The following is a 19,524-nucleotide window of genomic DNA, read 5'->3' on the forward strand; positions in this document are numbered from 1 at the left end:
TTTGTTGTGGGCTGTGGAGTTGATTTACATTCCTTAAGCTGAGCACTCAGGAATCGGGCCTAAGGCAGTAGCACCTAGCCTTTGCAGACTCATTGGTGTCCTATTGTCCTGTTGATGGGCTTGGGGGAAAGAGGAGGTAATATGGTAATAAAGAGGCTTGTGGAGGACGGCTCGGGGAGTCGGCTCCCAGCACTTGTAACACCATCATGGTCTCCGTGTGTCGGTGCTTTTCGCTCGGACATTCGCCGTGCCTACTACGCCGGCTCAGCTAGCCGCGACAAATGGCGCCATAACGTGGGGCATGGCACAGCGCAAAGGACGTCCGAGGGACCCCTGGAACTATGAAGGTAAGGAATTAGAAATTAAGGAATTTTGAATTAAGAATTCGGAATTTGGGAATTCTGCAGGGGCATAACTGATTTAATCCCCAGACCCTCTCCCTGTGCTAGGGCACGAGGGACAATCTGAGGGACCCCTGGAACTCTGGAGGGGCAAATTAATCTCATCCCCAGACCTTCTCCCCGTTCAGGGGCACGAGGGACAATCTGAGGGACCCCGGAAATCCGGAGGCAAGTTTAGGATTTAACTCTAGAGGGGCAATAATTAATTTCATCCCCAGACCTTCTCCCCGTCTTGGGGCACGAGGGACAATCTGAGGGACCCCGGAAATCTAGAGGCAGGTTTTATAATTTTTGCAGGGGCATAAGTAAAATTTATCATGGGGCAAGAACTCTCTAAAATACAGGTAATTAAGGGAATCCGAGATCTGCTCCAGTCACTAGGCACCGACACTAAGCTTAAGGCCTCGCAGAGTTTTTTTGAAACTGTCTGCGACGTATTCCCATGGTTTGCTTTCTTTGTAGTCATCTTTTTTCTCTGGCGCTTGCTAAATATTGGTTGGTCATCCCGTCAAGCAGTGATGGAAGCCCGCCGTAAGAAATTGTCTGTTAAAAGTAGGAGACAGCTACAAACCAGGGTAAATAAGGAGAAGGAGCCCCAGACAAGACAAAGTCTGGAGAAAGTGCGCGAAGGAGATTTGTGGTCCTCTTCTGAGGAGGATGAGAAGGAAAAGGATGGAAGTGAGTTTGCTGAGGATCCTCCACCTGTAGAGCGTGTGCCAAACAAAAGTCCCTCTTGGACAGGCACAGAGCTCTCTGCGCCGCCTGAGCCACTGGCGCCATCATGTCTGAGCACAGTTGTAAAAGGTTTACAGGAGCAACTTCAGCGCCTCTCCCTTCAGTTGAGGCAGGAGCAGAGTGGATGCACTGTTGGGGCTTGTGCTGGACCCCCGCTTTCAACTTCTCTTTCAGCTGTGGAACGTGCGGTAAAGCAAGCACAGGAGCAGGGAGACCCTGAGGCAGCTACCCTTGCTAGGCGCTTTACCTTCCCAGTAGTTGAGATAGAGAATCAGCAGGGGCAGAGAATCAGACAGCACCTGGCACTGTCCTTTAAGGACATAAAGAGTCTGAGGGACGCTGTTGCCACATATGGTCCATCGGCCCCCTTTACTGTTTCCATGATTGAAGCCTTAGCACCTAACAACTTGACTCCGGCCGATTGGAAACAGCTCTGTAAGGCTACTCTGGATGGGGGCGATTTTCTAATGTGGAAATCTGAGTTCTTTGAGCTTTGCCTTGACACAGCACTGCAGAATACCCAGGCAGGCTTTCCTGAGAGAAATCATGATATGTTGACAGGAGAGGGGAATTTTGCTAATGTACAGGATCAGATTAATTATGACCCAGGAGTTTATGCACAGACCGCTGCTGCTGCAGTGAGGGCCTGGAAGTCTTTATCACCAAAGGGCTCGCTACATGTACATCTCTCTAAAATTGTCCAAGGCCCGGACGAGCCTTACCAGGCATTTGTAGATCGCCTACTGGTAACTGCAGATAGGGTATTTGGTGATGCAGATCAAGCCATGCCTTTTGTAAAGCAATTAGCATATGAAAATGCCAACAAGTGGTGCCAGGAAGCAATTAGACCTTGGAAGCATGAGCCCCTTAACACGTATCTTAAACTTTGTAAGGACATTGGGAAAGGACAGATAATGGGTGCAGCCATTGCAGAGGCATTGCGTGGTGGCAAAACCGTGGGCTCAGGAGCTCGCCCAAAAATAAGTCTGCTTTAATACAGAAGGGGGAATATGTTGTGGGCTGTGGAGTTGATTTACATTCCTTAAGCTGAGCACTCAGGAATCGGGCCTAGGGCAGTAGCACCTAGCCTTTGCAGACTCATTGGTGTCCTATTGTCCTGTTGATGGGCTTGGGGGAAAGAGGAGGTAATATGGTAATAAAGAGGCTTGTGGAGGACGGCTGGAGGAGTCGGCTCCCAGCACTTGTAACATCATCATGGTCTCCGTGTGTCGGTGCTTTTCGCTCGGACATTCGCCGTGCCTACTACGCCGGCTCAGCTAGCCGCGACATGTGTTTAGTGCAGTTTTTAAACAACTTGGCGTGTGATGCTTTGAGTCGGTGGATGTAGAACCTGAGGCGAGGAGGGGCTGACTCTAGGCTCAGTGTATACTATTTTTAGGAGATTTATTTATTTACTTGAAAGTAGTAGTAAAGAAAGAGATTTTCCCACTTGCTGATTCACTACCCAAATGGTCACAGTAGCTAGGCCATGTGGAAGACAGGAGCCAGGAGCCAGGAGCCAGGAGCCCCATCTGAATCTCCCATGTGGGTGAAAAGGACCCAGATCATTAGCTGCTGCTTTTTCCCAGGCACATGAACAGGGGGATGAATTGCAAGCGGAGTAGGTGGGACTCCCACTGCATTGTCATCATGTTTAGAACTTTTACACTTGATCTTAGCCAAAAGGTCGAGAAGCGATGGTTAGAACTTTTAAAAATATATATATCCAGCTAATAATTTTCTAAATAAATGGATGAAAAGTCATTGGACAAGCTGGCAGTAATTCTTACAGCTAAGTGATGAACCTAGGGGAGAGGTTATGCTGGAATGTATGTTTGGACATGGCTGAAATTTTCTGTAATGATTTTTTAAAAGAAGCCGAAGGTAGGGAGTGCAGCTGCTGCTTTGTGACATGTTGGTAGTGCGCAGGCGTGCACTGTGCTGATATGACTTGTCTGCAAGTGTGGTCATGTGGACATGAAGGGCATGGGGTCAGGACTCTTTAACAAGTGATACCACTGTGTCGGGCACTGCCGCAAGTAGGCTTGTGTTGTGTCTACATGTTAAGAATGGTTTTTTCACCTAGAGACTGAATTGGTAGGGTCTTGGATATCCCACTGGGAAGTAAAATAACGTAGTGGTCAAAGTTCTTGCCATCAGCCTCGCTGGGTCTAACTGCCAGCTCTGCTCCTTTCCCAATGTGTGGCCTTGGGCAAGTTATTTAAAGCACTCTGGGCTTAGTTTTCTCATCTGTTAAGCTGCGCGAAAGCTAATACTCTATAGCATCAATAGATAGATTGAATTAGCTAATCACTTATCAGGTACTTAGCACAGAGCATGGCATGGAATATTTAGTTTTGATTTTTTGGTGCTTTTGTTAAACATTGTAAGATCAGAAGTTTCTAATAATCATTGGAGGCAAAGGCTAAAAGAAATAATTGAGACACCCACTATCAGGTGATCCACACACCAGCAACTCAGGTGGAAGCGACGGGAATCAATCTCCGATAGAGGGGTACAGATGCAACCAAAGGGAACGCACATCTTCCTGACGCTCTCCTCTGCCCGCAGAATGAGGTGGAGCTGGGGGAGCTGCTGCTCTCGCTGAATTACCTTCCCAGTGCCGGGAGACTGAATGTGGACGTCATCCGAGCCAAGCAGCTTCTTCAGACAGATGTGAGCCAAGGTTCAGGTACGACACAGGTCTTTCCTTCCTCCACAGCTTTAAAGGGGCAGGTGGGTTTGGTCAGGAGACTCGATTATCATTTTCTGAAACCTGATTGCTACAGAAGACTCTCTGTGGTTACTCAGCCTCCCGAACCAGGATGCTGGTTCAAAAGGGAAAATAAAATATCAGATAATTCTTAGGGTGCAGCAGGAACGCTCTTTAAATGGGAGGAGAAGGGTTGACTGAGTCCAGATGAGCTACTGAAAATCTTTATAACACCCCTACTAGCCTGGATCAGGTTACTTGCCTTTCCAAACACTGTGTCTGCAATACAGACTCTGTGCTCTAGGTGCCAGTAGTGTGCAGAGACCATGCTTCCTCCTCCGCGATGTGGGCGGGCCACCCACACAACCCGAGGATTTTCGCAGCTCATTTTGTGTGTGCTGTGAATCTTTATGAGTCCTAGCCCTGAAATGACTGTTGTAGTTAGTGTCTGCTGTGTGGAAAAACCAATTCCAACATGACTTTTAATAAAGCAGAACAGATTCCATCCCATATGGATGCAGCTTCTCCCGTGACAGCACAGGATGTTATTGTGATCCGTGGTCCCTGGATCTCCTCAGCTCAGAGTGGTGGAAATAACTGCCTTTTCTAAGTGCAGTAACAAAAATAAATTACTTTTCTGTAACATGACAGCTGAAGCTAGAAGATATCTCACATTGTCCAAAGGCACTTTACAAAAACAGGGGTATCAAGGGAGCCAGTGGAAGGACTGTATCAAAGTCGTATCAATAGGACAGCCAGTTTGATAAAAATGATTAAGGCTTCTGATGTCAAATTGCCTGATACATAATCTCAATTTCACAGTTTGCAAATGGAAATTACTTCACCTCTGTATGCCTCAGTTGGCCTCAATTTCTCCATCTCTGAAGTTGGATACAATAATAATATTCATCTCATGGGGTTGTTTAAATAGATACTACATAACGTACATGAATCCCATTGTCAGATGACCCAAGAGTGATGGCTGTGGCTGTGCCATCCCTGCTCTCTTGTGCTTAGCTGCTCACTCAGCTACTTGCTGACACGGTAATGGGTCTCTTGTGGCAGAAAACCAGGACAGACCCTGAGTCTGCTACTTCTTCCACGAAACAGATCTTAAACAAATCATTCCTCCTCTTGAGTCTTCAGTTCTCTCATAGGTAGGATGAACATGATGCCTGAAATAATTATTAGACGGCTGAAGGAAGAGAGGAGGGAATGAACGGATGAGCAGACGGAAGAGAAAATGATGCATGAGTCACAGATGGATAGATGGGAGGATGAAGAAATAAAAGGCAGGTGGATGCGTGGACTGACGGAGGGATGGATCAGTGGACCAATGGATGGATTCATGGGTGGAAAAGATGAATGGGTGATTGGGAACTTGGTTGGATGGATAGCTGGATGAATGGAACAAAAATAATGAAAGGATTGGTAATGACCTCAAAGATGGGTGTTTGGATAGGTGGGTCAGTGGAGGATGGAGGGACTGAAATAGGAAAAGTTGAATGGGTAGATGATGGAGGAACAGATTAATGAGTAGATACATGGAAATTGAACAAATGAATTGGGTCTGATGATACCTTATAGTCTATGCTGCTTTTTCCAATTTCCAGATCCCTTTGTGAAAATCCAGCTGGTGCACGGACTCAAACTTGTGAAAACCAAGAAGACATCCTTCTTAAGAGGCACCATCGATCCCTTCTACAATGAATCCTTCAGCTTCAAAGTGCCCCAGGAGGAACTGGAAAACGCCAGCCTCGTGTTTACAGGTAGGTGGCAGGCCCGATCCAGAGGAGCCCTGGCTGAGGCATGTCTTAGAGCGGACATGATGAAGAGCTTTATGTCCAGCGTTCAACCATCTGGACTTGCATCCATTTGCCATCTGTGAGTTTGGGTGAGAACCCTAGAGCCGTGTAGTGTAACAAACGTGCACTCTGGAGCCAGATTTCCTGGTACTGCTGTGTCATGTGTGGGACTGTGGGCAAGTTCACAACTCCTTGGAGCCTCAGTTTCCCCATCTGTAAAATATGGAGAACGATACTGCGTGTGTCCCAGGTGGGGTGGGAAGAGCAAGCCGTCTAGGACTTTGGAGTGGTACCTGGTGCCTACTCAATACTCGCTCTGTCAGGTTTGGTGATGATGACGATGATGATGACCCAAATTGTTTGCAGTTTAATGAAGAAGCATTTGAGAAGGCAGGGCCACCTGGCTCAGGAGGAAGGATGTTGAGGCTTCAGGTAGAGGCTTCAGGTACCACTGTCTAGTAGAATTTAATCCATTTTCCCAGAAAGTCATTGAACCTGTTGTTTATAAGGTATATTAGTTATCTGTTGCTGCCTAACACATTGCCTCAATATTTAAGAATGCTGCAGAACCCTCCGCAGAAACATTTGCAGCTAGTTTCAGAGGGCTTTTTGAACCCCTATATCCTCTATAGTCACCCCAGACTGACACCTCAGACTGACACCCTCATGCACCTCTTAGGTGAGCTCCAGCGATTCGGGTAGACATCACCAGCCAGGGATGCTGGCACCTGCTCCCATCAGAAAAGGCCTATGCTCTCTCTCTCATGTAAGTTGAGATCTGGGATCCTTAGCTTAGGAACTCATGCTCCTCAAGGTCAAAACCTATTGAAAATATCCTTCCTGGAGAAGGAACCCTAACCATCCACTTTGGTCAGTGATCTGGAACCCTGGCTGTATTTTAGAACCCCCTAGGGACCTTAAATGCCACCCACGACCACAAGCCACACCCAAGGCACTCATCCACCTGGATTCTCCAAGCATCTCCTGCCATTCCCACCCCCTTATCAGAGGTTTTGCTTTCTGTGGCTTCACTGGTTCCCAGTCACCTGTAGTCTAAAAATAGTAAATGGAAAATTCCAGTAACAGGAACTACATGCCCATGACTTGCATTATACATTATATTGTTATAAATGTGCATTAAGAGATATTATTAAACACTTGCTCTGCCTAACTTATCAATTAAGCTTTATCACAGGCAGGTGAGTGGAGGAAAAAAAACGTATCTAGGACTTAGTACCTTCTGTGGTTTTAGCATCCTCTGGGGGTCTTGAAATGTATGCCCATAGCAAAGGGGGGATGCCACTGTGCATATACAGAGCTATTTGTTTATGTTAAGGTACAGTGAGTGCCGCTGGACCAGGCAGAGTCCACAACTCCATCAGTCTCCCACATGGGTGTCAGGGATCCAAGTACTTGGGCCATGACCTGCTGCCTCTCCAGATGCATCGGCAGGGAACTGAACTGGAAACAGAGCAGCCAAGACAGAAACCAGTGTTCTGGTTTGGAATGCTGGTGTGTAAGTGGCACCTTAACCTGCTGTGCCATGATGCCAGCAGCTGTGTATACATACTCTTTTCTTTTTTTTTTTAAGGATTTATTTACTTTTATTTGAAAGGCAGATTTATAGAGAGAAGGGGAGAGAGAGAGAGATTCTTATCCTCTGGTTCACTCCCCAAATGGCCACAACAGCCAGAGCTGAGCTGATCTTAAGCCAGGAACCGGGAGCTTCTTCCAGATCTCCCATATGAGCGCAGGGTCCCAAGGCTTTGGGCTGTCCTCTCCTGCTTTCCAAGGCCATAAGCAAAGAGCTGAGTCAGGAGTGGAACAGCCAGGACACGAACCAGTGCCCAAATAGGATGACAGCGTTGGTGGGTGGAGGATTAGTCTGCTAAGCCAGAGTACAAGTCCCTGTCTATGTATATTCTTAAAGCTCGTCAGAGAGTTCTGGTGCTCAGTCAAGATACAGAACCAGAAATGCACCCTGAACCACTGTGTGTAGTCGGAGCCACGGTCCTCCTGATTGCAGTCTGTGAGGTTCTAACGTGCTTTGTTTGTCAGCAGAAGAGAGCGCTGTCACCTCCGGGCTGAGACTGTGTAACCAGCCCATTAGCATGTTTCCAAACACTCCGTATCAACAGTGGGATGGAGCTGCAGCTTCAGCGTTTGCGAAGAAGCTCCAAAGCCCGCAATTAGCCAGTGGGCGGGGCCTTCTGTCACGGCTCCCTTCCTGTGTGGGAGGAGGAGTCTCCTGCAGTTTGCAGTCAGGTGATTTCTGCTGCTGAAGTTTACCAAGATGAAAGGCGGGAGCTTGCCAATTGGCTCCCAAGATGGCAACGCGTTGTCCAGAAGCATTCTGGGAAATGCAGGAAGGTTTTACTGAATCAGGGTCAGGCAGAGCTGGCTGCCAAGGTGACTGGGTTGACCCTGGAAGCAGGGAAAAGTCAAGAAAGGAAGGCAGGAAGGAAATGCAGCTTGGTGGCGATGGGTGTGTTTTGATGCATCCAATGGCCTATTCATGTAAAAACCAGGGGCTTCTGGCACATGCTACAGCATAAAGCAGTCTTGAAGACATCATGCCAAGTGCAGTCAGCCAGCCAGAAAAGGGGACTCCAGGGGAGTCAAGACAGGAGAGCCAGGCAGGTGGTATTTGGCACAGTGGTTAGGGTGCCTCGGGAGGTGACGGTGGATGACTTGAGTAGCTGGATCTCTGCTACCCGTAAGAGGGATCTGGATTGAGCTGGTTTCGAGGCATTTAAAAAAAAAAAGCTAAAGTACTGCAACGGGAGCTCCCTAGGACCCAAGCCTGGCACAGGCACAGGAGCCTGGCAGGCCCTGGTGCTTCCCAGGAAATGAGGACACTGGGAGGGAGGACAGCCCAGTGGTTACAGCCCAGGTACTGAATGGGGTTCCTGGTTGTTTACTTGTGGTGTTATCTTGGCACTTTCTTCATTTTGTCTCAGTTTCCTCATCTGTAACCTGGGGACAATGGTACTTGTCCCAGGAAGTTGTATCTGAGCCCACATGGTTGGCATCCTGCACAATATGCTTTATGGCTTAGGGCCATGCTACTTCAGTATCAGCTGTTAGTATGTTCGAAAGACACCAGGTTCCTGCAGTCTGCTGCCTCTGTGAGGTTTGTCTGAAGGAAGGCGGGGTCATCTTCCGGTCCCCAGCTCTCCCAGGGCTCACTTTCGTGAAACCTGTCATGTCAGAAGTTTCCAGGCCTCCTTCACCACACCTCCAGGCCCACTGAGAGGCATCAGGCGATCTTCCTTCTTATGGCCCATTTTGTGAAGTGGCAGTGCTGGTGGGAGGAGGGGTCAGGTGGCAGGGGTGGGAGGGAAGTAGGCTCCAGGTCCCTGCAGGAGTTGCTGACAGGTGTCAGTCACTGCTGGGTGAATTTGCTTGAGTGCCTGCCTGGTTCCTGACACTGTGTTGGGTGCTAAGGACCTATGAGACCTGTGTCCTCAGAGCTGAATTCTAGTGAGAGCACAGCTGGGGAGTCATGTGTGCCACACCAGGAACTGCTGAGTTGGGGATGGGTGTTAGGGCGTCTGGGGAGGTGACTCATGAAGGATGAAGGGTACTATGCAGCTGGGAGGGGTGCAGGAAGAGGAGAGAGGTCAGACAGGGCTCTACCCCAGGAGAGAAGCTGAGGCACCGTTGTATTTCAATCTGGGAGCTAATGGGTGGCACGGTGGACCATTCCCCACTGGCCTTGGCATAGGCTTTACGGGGGGCTTGTTGGTAGTAACCAGAGCCAGGCAGCCACAGGAGTCTGAAGAAGGGGACCCAAGCCATGGCTGATGTTCTAACCTTTCAGCCAACCCATGGCATCTCTAGGGGTTGTCCAATTTTCTTTACTATAACAAAATGCCTGAGGTGGGCTACTTGGTAAAGAAAGGTGGCTCATTTGGGTTCATGGTTCTGAGGTCAAGGTTTAGGGGCTTCATGTGATCATGGCTTTCTCACTCAGGGGACACAGAGCATCCCCAGGGAGATAAGCAGCGTGTGTGTGTGTATATACACAAGCATGTGTGGCTTCCCCTAATGAATCTATGAAATCCTGATCATCCCCAAGTCCTCACAGCCAGTCTCCGCCCTCTCATTACCACCCTATGTGGATTCAGTTATAACACACAGTTCCTAAGGGGCAGTCATCGCATGTCCAAGCCCAATGACTGTGGCATCTGCAACTCCCACGTGCATAGGAGTCTTCCAGGAATTTGTTAAAATGCAGATTCCACCACAGGAGGCTGGTGAGGGGAGCCTGATGGGGCAGCAGGTGCAAGCAACACTGAACAGGTGCGTTTAAGTTAAGTGACAGCCGTGTCACGTGTGTGAGTTACAAGGAATCAAATTCTCCAGCGCTGCCTGCTCCAACCATGTCTGTATGTTGGTATTATTTGAAGATTTTTTTTTTTAAATCTTGATGCCAAACCACCCAGCCTGGAGTAACTGAACCAGCCCCAGCTTTGACTTTTAGGGTTTGCCAGAGGGAGGGTTGTCATTTTTCAAAGCTCTTCAAGCAGCTTCTGGAGCAGGCTGGGCTGGCCAACCTTTGCCTATGCTGTCTGCTTGGAGGCTGCCCAGGCCCGCCGTGAGAGTGAGTTTCCAGGCACCTGCTCTGTTGTCTGTAATTGCCAGGCTTTCTGCAGCTGTGGCGTCAAATTGGTTCATCAAATCTGTAGGGAAGATGAGATGGCGGTGGGGGGGGGATGCAGCGGGGGCCCCCAGGGGTTTTGAAGGTCAGTCACCTCAGCTCTGTTGCCTAGAAAGACCCTGAAGAGCTTGGGGGCTAGTGGGGAAGCTGCGGATTTCCCACAGGGAAAAGGGGTCAGGAGGCCATTCCAAGAGCAAGCCATGCTGGGATATGAGGAGGAGGAGAAGTGAGGAAGAGCGGGGTTGGGGGAGGAGGATGCACAGCCCTCACCATGTAGGAGCACACCCTGGGGTTTGCATCATTCACCAGCTGCCTAACCTCAAGCAAGTGCCCACCCCCACCGCAGGCCACCCCACAGGGCTTGCTCTCATGTGAGATGTATCCAGTCATCTCTGCCATGCGCACTGAAGACCCGCCAGCATGCGGAGCTTTCCAGCCCAGAAGTGACCACTTGAAAACTCATGTTGGCCACCTTGATCCTCGCAGGGTGCGTGTGAGAGGGTTGAATGCTTGAACGTTGATGGCTCTGCTCGGCTGCCTCACCAGCGGCTCTCTCCTCATCACCATCACCCCCAGAGCTGCCAGCCAGCGCAGGTGTCGGGGAGCCAGGGGTTGACAGCAGGAGAGTCGGGTCAGAGCCAGAGCTGGCAGTGGGCACTCGGCTCCAGTCCCAGAACCAGCCCCAAGCAGAGTGCAGCAGCAGCACAGGGAGACCGTGCCCATGACCCAGGGTGGAGGCGGGTGGCCCCAGCAGCCAGAATAGGGAAGGGAGCCAGAACTGAGCTGTCTGCCAGCTGCACCTGGTGTGCCAACGAGGGCGTGGAGACTACCAACAGCAGGCTAGACCCCTCCCTGCATCCTGACCCCTGGGGTCACCTCTGAGGGGCAGGCACTGCCAAAACTTTGGAACCCCGGGCGGACACTGGCCTAATAACACACAAACCAGAGCTTGCACTCTGAGCCTCACCTGCTCAGTTGCCTGTCGAGACGGAACGCTCAGCAGCTTCATGAACTTCCCACGAGACCCAGAGTCTCACGACGTTGTGTGGGCGTGCCTCGCTGGGGCATGCCTGATATGGATCATATTTCCTATATCCTGAGAGTTTGTGGCAACCTTGCATCAGCCGTTCAGTTTATCCTAGACATTTTTAGCAGTAAAATATTTCTGTTTTTTAAAGATTAATTTATTTTTGTGCCCGGCATGATGACTTAGTGGCTAAATCCTCGCCTTGCACATGCTGGGATCCCATATGGGCACTAGTTCATGTCCCGGCTGCTACACTTCCTATCCAGCTCTCTGCTTGTGGTGTGGGAAACCAGTAGAGCATGGTCCAAAGCGTTGGGATCCTGCGCCCGCGTGGGAGACCTGGAAGAAGCTCCTGGCCTTAGATTGGTTCAACTCTGGCCAGTGTCAGGCATTTGGGGAGCGAATGAAAGCAGAAAGAAGATCTTTCTTTTTTTTTTTTTTAAAGATTTTTATTTTATTTTCATTACAAAGTCAGATACACTGAGAGGAGGAGAAACAGAGAGGAAGTGGAGCTGCCGGGATTAGAACCAGCGGCCATATGGGATCAAGGTGAGGACCTTAGCCACTAGGCCACGCCGCCGAGCCCAAAAGAAAGAAGATCTTTCTATGTCTCTCCTCTCTGTAAATCTGCCTTTCCAATAAAAGTAAATAAATCTTTTTAAAAAGAGAAAGATTTATTTATTTTTATTGGAAAGGCAGATAAGGTTTACAGAGAGAAGGAGAGACAGAGACAAAGATCTTCCATCCACTTGTTCACTCCCCAAATGACCTCAGTGGCTGGAGCTGAGCCGATCCAAAGCCAGGAGCCCAGAACTTCTTCCTGGTATCCCACATGAGCTTAGGATCCCAAGCACTTGGACCATTATCCACTGCTTTCCCAGGCCAAAAATCAGGGAGCTGGATGGGAAGTGGAGCAGGTGGGCACAAACCGGTGCCCACATGGGATGCTGCACTTGAAGGTGGAAGATTTGGAACCTGGCCTGACATTGGGTTAAATAGTTTTATTCAATCATTAAATCACTGCTGCAGACCTGGTAAAAATGTTTTTTAGTGAAGGTATGTTCATTGTTCTTATCAACATGCTATGGCACATGTCAGAGACAGTGGTATAGTGTAAGTAAAACTTTTTGTTCTTTTAGTGATTAATTTGAGAGAGAGAGAGTTCTGTCCACTAGTTCACTCCCCAGTGTCTACAGTGGCGGGGGTGAGGCGGGGGCGGTGATGGGCAGGAGTAAAGCTCGGAACTCAGCATCAATCCAGGTCCCCCTGGTTGGCAAGGACCCAAATTTTGGAGCTGTTACTTGCTGCCTTCCAGGATACACATTAGCAGGGAGCTGGAGCCAGGCAGTGTCATACGGGATGCAGGCATCACCAACCAGTGTCTGAACTGCCAGCCCAGATGCCCAGCCAGAACACAGCCTCCTGTGCCCTTGGAAATGAAAACATCCGTGGGACACATTTTATTACAATTTTTGGTTCATTGCAGTGGCTGGGAATTGTATCTGCAGTACCTACCAAGCTAAACCTCTATTCAAAATGTACCCAGAGTAGATTTACAAAGAACCCAGTCCACACACCCCAATCACAAGATGGCATGGGTACTGGAATTATTACGAGGCTTTCATCCAATGGCCCACAGTTGTGTTACAATGAAAAGATACAAATTAAAATTAACCAAGGGAGGAAACGACAGCGCCACCTTCTGGTCTCAGCGTGTGATGAGGCACACAGCCCAGCCAGCCAGGCACGTTCCCGGAGCGTTAGCATCTCACTGCGGCTCCAGCACATGCAGCCCAAGGGGCTGGACTGAGACCCCCTTTCTAAGTCACAGTACTACAGGGTCCCACGGAAAGCCCTCCACCCCGCCTCTCCGCAAGTAAAACACTCCCCCTAGGCCCTCTAGGAGCTTCAAGACCACCTGCCAGGAGTTGGGGGCAAAGGACAGACCTGGGTCTGGCACAGCTGTTCTTCCCTGTGCACGAGGGAACGTGCGCAGCCCTCCAGCCCATGAGTGGGTGAGCCCAGCTGCTTCGGGAGTCCGGCTCCATGCTAAACCTGCGCCATGACATACATGCATGGGGCTCACCCCGGATCTCACTGAACACAGACTCAGGGAGTGCAGGGCAGTGCCTGGGCATCTGCATTTCACGTGTCACCGAGATTTGTCTGAATTCACAGCAAGAAGACCCTCCCCTTCTCAGCCTTCTCACATTTCTCCCAGCACAGCCAGAGCAGGGAGGTCCGTGTGAGATAGCAGGAGGGGTGTGTGTGTGTGTGTGTGTGAGTGTATGTGTCAGGAGATATGGAGGGTTCCAACAGAGCCTGCAGGCTCAAAAGGCTGGGATTTTTTCCAAGTTCACTGAGAGATCTTGAGGGTTTTGACTGTGGAAATGATAGGTCTTGGATGATCTTGCAGTCTCCTTTCAGCTGTTGAGTGGGAGGCACTTGTAGAAGAGCAGGAGGCGAGCCTGCCAGAGGAGCCCATGGTGTTGGTCCGGGAAAAGTGCTGGTAGCTGAGAGCAGGAGGTGGCCGAGGGTTGGGTGCAGCCAGCAGGACTCAGGATGGCTGGGATGCCAGGACCCAGTGCCTGGTTTGGCGAAGGTACTGAACTCTGTAGAATCAGCACTTCCGATCTGTAGAGCTCAAGTCCCGCTTCCTGGACTGTCCTGGGGACAAACAGGATGTATGTGACATTGTTCAACACGGGGGGGACTCAGTGGCTGGGGCGTTGAACCTGGAAGTGGGCAGAAGCCAAAACTCCAAACAAAGCAGGCAGCAGGTGGAAGTGGGGACCTCAGGGATTCCCCAGGCAGAATCTACTGTGGCACCCTCACCCCGGCTTCCCTCCTGTTTACTCCAAGAGCTGCTTGAGGCTGCCAGAGTCTGCCCAGGCAGAATACCTTGGCTGGCTCTTCAACACTCATTGTGAAGTTCAGTGGCAGATTTGAAGGCCAGGCCTCCCTGGGGTTTTGATTACATTGGAGTGGCTGTTCTGTGATATTGGTACCTTTTGCAGGAGCCTTGATCCAGGCTAGTCCCCAGGGGCCAGTGCATCAGGGAATTAAGGATTTGCCTTACCACATGTGTGTCCCCACAGGGCCCGAACTAAATGGTGCGGGGCAGTAGAGCTGATCAAGCTTGGGTCACAGCCTGGCTTTGTGTCTCAGTGCTGGCAAAATGGCCTCATGAGTCAGGTAGCCAAGGCCAGGACTTGGGTTGGTTCAAGAGCGAAGGTCTCGGGCAGGCACTTGCACAGTAGTTAGGACACAGCTCGGGGCACCTGCAGTCCATATCAGAGTGCCAGTGTGCAAGTCCCAACTCCACTTATAAGTCCATCTTCTTGTAGATGTGGATCCAGGGGGCAGCAGTGACAGCTCCAGTGTTTGGGTTCCTGCTGAAAGTGGAGGCTTGGATCAAGTCTCTTGTTCCTGGCTTAGCCTGATCCAGCCCTATCTGCTAAAGTCAACTGAGGATTGAACCAGCAGATGAAGGATCTTTCTCTCTCTCCCTCTGCCTTTAAAATAAAATAAAAATTATCCAATGAAATTTAAAATATCTAGCCGTCTATACAAATGTGGTTTTGTTTTTATTTTTTAAAAAGAAAGTCTGAGTTACAGGGCAAGATCTTTGTTGGTTCAATCCCCAGATGACTGCAACAACTGGGGTTGGACCGGGCCAAAGCCAGGAACTAGGAACTTCTTCTTGGTCTCCAACATGTGCAGCAAGGGCCCAAATGCTTGGATCATTTTCCACTGATTTTCCTAGGCCATTAGCAGGGAGCTGAATCGGAAGTGGAGCAGCTGAGACACAAACTGGTGCTCATATGAATTGCTAGCATTGTAGGCAACTGTTTCACCCACTATGCCACAACACCAGCTTCTATTACCCTGTCCTGAGTGTACCCATCTAGGGCTACCAACCAACAGGAACAGGCCTAACCTTCAAGCCACCAGGGCCTGCAGGGGACAGACTCTAATATCCCCTGCCTGCCTTCATTTCAGACGTTACATTGCAGTGGAACTAGCTGCAGCTTAGAAAAAAAAAAAAAAAAAAAAAAAAAAACAGGCTCCCAGAGCTTGGTTGCAATATCATTTGAGCACAACCTTCTGATCTCTTCCAGCTTCTATTTTCATCTGTCAGCTTCATAATAAAATCTGTCCCAAGGTTCCTGCAGTGTCCAACAACAATAATAGTAATCACTTCTGTATAGCACTTCCTACGCATCAAGTGTTTCTCTTGAACCAACTCGTTGACTCCTTATAGCAACGCTCTGACATAGGAATTGTTGTGATTATCATCTCATGGATGGGAAAACCAAAGCAATGATAGGATAAGTAGCTTGCCCAGGAGCTGGTATTCAAACGTTGACTGTCCAGACAAGAATCTGGGATCTCAATCACTGGTTTCTATGTCTGAAATATTTCTCCAGCCCCTGCTAGGTTGAGGTGCTGCATCAGTTGCTGAAGAAACAGTGGAAAGTTATAAATGATCCATTGTTCCATGATTAGGCAATTGAGCCATTGTGCCGGCCCCTGAGCGTTATTTTATTAATGAAGGTGGGGCGAGTGCTGTGATAGCTCAGCCACAAGTCTGTCTGTGGTTTAACTCGCCGAAGCTTCTTGTTTTCTACGTGGCCTTTGATGCCCACCCTGGCCCTGGAGGGACACCCGTGGGTGCTCTCTCTGTCCTGAATCCACTCCCTGCCGGAGAAGTAGCAACCTCCCTGAGGAAGTCCTGGATGAGTTGACATCTAGAGGTCCCTGGGCCCCTGTTGGAAGGGTATGAGAGACCCAAGGGCCCCGGGCACTCCGCCTCTCTCTCTAGGACCCGTCTGCCTGTAACAGGCACCTCCTCTGCCGCCCCCTCACTGACCTGCTACTGAGGCTCCTCCCTGCACGGACAGCACCTGCACAGCAGTGGTCCTTTAGGCACACTCCTCCCCCTGCCACTGGGGCCACACACTTTCCTCCAATCCAGCTAAGCCATCAATCCACCTGATGTTTTGATTCTGAAGCCCCCACCCCTAAACACATGAGCAGGATGTCTTGAGTTCACCCTGGGCAGATGGGGGAATCTGCCATTGGCAGTTCCCTTAAAACTTCAACAGGTGTCTGGTACCAAACTCTGGAGACATCTGTGGTGTACATTTGCCCCCCAAGCCATGGCAACAAGAACAACTTTCTTTCACACGTATCCACTGGGGGGAGCGCAGGTAAAAAAAAGTGCAGCTCTATAGTGACACATTTACGCGTTTTCTCATCCATGTGCTGAGTCACAACAGATCTTCAGAAAGTCGCTCTTCCACCCATATGTCGCCTTCATAAATGCAGTTTTCCATGTGGCTCCATCTTCAGATAGAGGTACAAAGGAGTGAGCCTGCAGCCAGCCCCTGAGAAACTCCCATCTTGGCTTGCTCTCTTGAGGAAGGGGAAGGGTCTTATTGAAGCCCACTGCCATGTTTCTCAGGAGCCCCTTCCAGTGGTCTTCAGCTTTCTCTCCCCTGACTTTGGTTTTTAGCTCTCAGGCCCTCACTCACTTATCCTTCCCACTCATTCCCCAAGTCACCTGGTTCCCTGGCCCTGGGCATCTGCCTGGCTCCTGGGGGTTCACTGGCTTTCTTTTGGAGTGCATGACGGAGGAGGACAACTGTGATGTTGGTGACGGGAAGTTCCACTGCTCATACTGTTCCCTCAAGGCAGAGTCCTTCCGCCTTGGTGCATGTTGACATTATAGGATTTAGTAAGCCTCATTTGTAGGGAATCACGCTGCCTGTTGTAGGACATTGAACTGCGTCCCTGGGGACTAGCCACCAGATGCCAATGACACCTCTCCCTCTATATTCTGACAATAAAATAAGTCTCCAGATGTTGCCAACTCAAGGGGAAAACTAGTTCCCTCTGAAAGGCGTTGCCTAAAAGAATCCAAATAATTCCCTTGCATCTAGCATGGTCTGCAACCATGGCAATGGGACTCCACCTGGGGCGTGGTGCTGTTGATGGGGTAAGATGCCAAAAGGCAAGGCAAGCCATAGCGAGTGATCCAGGACGTCAGGGAGCCCACACCTTCCTTGCTAGATCTCCTCCCTGCACCAGGATCCTGGACTGTTTCCACCCTGTGGCCAGGGCTGGTCAGGGCTCCTCTGGGTCCATCCCCAGAAAGGAGGCCCAGGATGCCAGTGCATGCCCAGTATGTCCAGAAAAGGTAATAAAATAGCAATCAGAACAGACCTTAACTTCAGATTGTTGTTGGACTAAGTGATTTAGTGTACCAAGGCAACATCGGCTCAGTGGTTAGGATGCTGCTTGAAGCACACACATCTGGTGCCAGAGTGCCTGGTTCAAGTCCTGGCTACTCTGCTTCCAATACAGCTTCTAATGCACACCCTGGGAGGCCAAAGGTGATGGCTCAGGTCACCGGGTCCCTGCTGTGCCTGTAGTTGAGTAGGATTGGACTCCGTTCCTCTAGGTTTTGCCTGACTTAGCCCAGGCTGCTGCAAGCCCTTGGGGAAGTAGCCTGCATAAGGAAAATCTTTTTGTCTGCTTTTCAAGTTAAGTGAATTAAAAGTTTTCTAAGAGTCATTTATTTATCTTGAAAGAATCAGAGAGAGGGACCTTCCATCCACTGGTCACTCCTCAGATGGCCACGGTGCTCAGCGCTGGACCAAGCCAAAGCCAGGAGCCAGGAATGTATTCTGGGTCTCCCGTGTGGGTGGCAGGGGCTCAGAGACTCGGACCATCTTCTGCTGCTTTGCCCAGGCCATTAGCAGGCAGCTGGAACAGAAGTGGAGCGGCCAGTATACAAACTGGAACCCATATGGGTTTCTGGTGTCACAGGTGGGGGGTTTTACCCACTATACCACCATACTGGTCCCTAAGTAAGGCAAGTTTTAAAAATATAAGAAGTATTCAGTCCTAGAAGTCCAGTAGGGGCCAGTGCCTAATAAGCAGGATGGAAGTGTGAGGTGCTAACTGTCTATATTTCCTATCAATAGTCCCTAAACACAAGACAGATTTTTCCCTGCTTGCTATTCAAATAAAGCAGCAGCCACCCACTGTGCCGCACCTCCCAGAGTTGGCCTGAAGGTCTCCAACACCGCACCCTCCACGAGGGATTTCATGGAAGGGTCTGTTGGTCCCTTTTGTCTTGTGTGTCCGGTTGACCCACTTCCCTGTGAAGCGTGCGTGCACGCGCACACACACACACACACACACATACAATTCCAACAGCCTCTGGTGTAGAACGCTTTGGCTTACAGTTTCTGGCTTTATGATGGTATAAGAACATTCCCACCACTCATTCTGGGTTATTATTAAATGAATTCTGTTTGACAATTTTGCCTAACTGGGTCAGTTTCCATGTTCTGGGCATGTTGCTGGGTAGGTGAGTCTAAGCTGTGCTGGGTGCTGGGTTAGGTGACTGTGTTTTTGACTTGAGCTATTTTCATTGTGACAGTTGGTTTAACAGGACCCCAGGGTAATCAAGGGAGCAGCTGATAATCTCTGCTCCTTGTCCTTGTCCTTGTCATCTGTGAAGGTCACCTGAGACTTTCCTTTGGAGACAAGAAAAGGAGAAACCATGCCTAGTCTTGAGTTTGAATTCCTGCAGTGCCACATGCTGGGCCGGTGACCCTAGATATTCAACTGATGCATCTCCCTGACCTACAGACTAGGGTGAGACACAGTACCTTGCCTGGTCGGGTCATGATGTAGACTAAATTTTTTAAAATGCACAGAAAGGGTTTTGTGGAGTGTTCCGTCCTTGAAACCCAGGGCCTGGCGGTGCTCATCTGGTGCTGGGATAATACAGTGATCTGATGTATCATGATGACTCTTGGAAGAGAAAACATGGAGAACAAGTTCTGAGCAGCTGCTATGAATCACAAAATGAGGCAAGAGAGTGTGAAAAACATCACCCTGAACTCACAGAGGAAACTTCTCAGAACCAAAGCAGTGTCATGGCTGAAAGGCCGATGCCAGACCTTTCTGTATCCACCCATTGTACAGACAGGGAAAAACGGAGCCCCAGGGCAGGTAGGATCTACCTGCTTTTGAAGAGAACAACTTCAAGGTTGTGGGAAAGAAGAAAAATGTGGAGTGCTGTACTCTTTGTGGGTTTTAGGAAATCCAGATCGAGAGTGGGGTCCCCCTGCTGTGAGGAGGCCTATGGGGAGGGGAGGTGG

The 19,524-nt window shown here is 49.7% G+C and overlaps 1 protein-coding gene across 1 annotated transcript in view; it reads left to right on the forward strand.

Moving 5' to 3' along the window:
- SYT17 (synaptotagmin 17) overlaps positions 1–19,524 on the forward strand; it is a 64,006-nt gene that overhangs the window by 35,919 nt on the left and 8,563 nt on the right. The window contains exons 6-7 of the mRNA XM_004586786.3: positions 3,708–3,828; positions 5,463–5,618. Of these exons, the coding sequence (XP_004586843.2) occupies positions 3,708–3,828; positions 5,463–5,618 (277 nt within the window). The remainder of the gene's footprint in view (positions 1–3,707; positions 3,829–5,462; positions 5,619–19,524) is intronic.

Source organism: Ochotona princeps, chromosome 24, assembly GCF_030435755.1.
Source record: "Ochotona princeps isolate mOchPri1 chromosome 24, mOchPri1.hap1, whole genome shotgun sequence".
NCBI lineage: Eukaryota > Metazoa > Chordata > Mammalia > Lagomorpha > Ochotonidae > Ochotona > Ochotona princeps.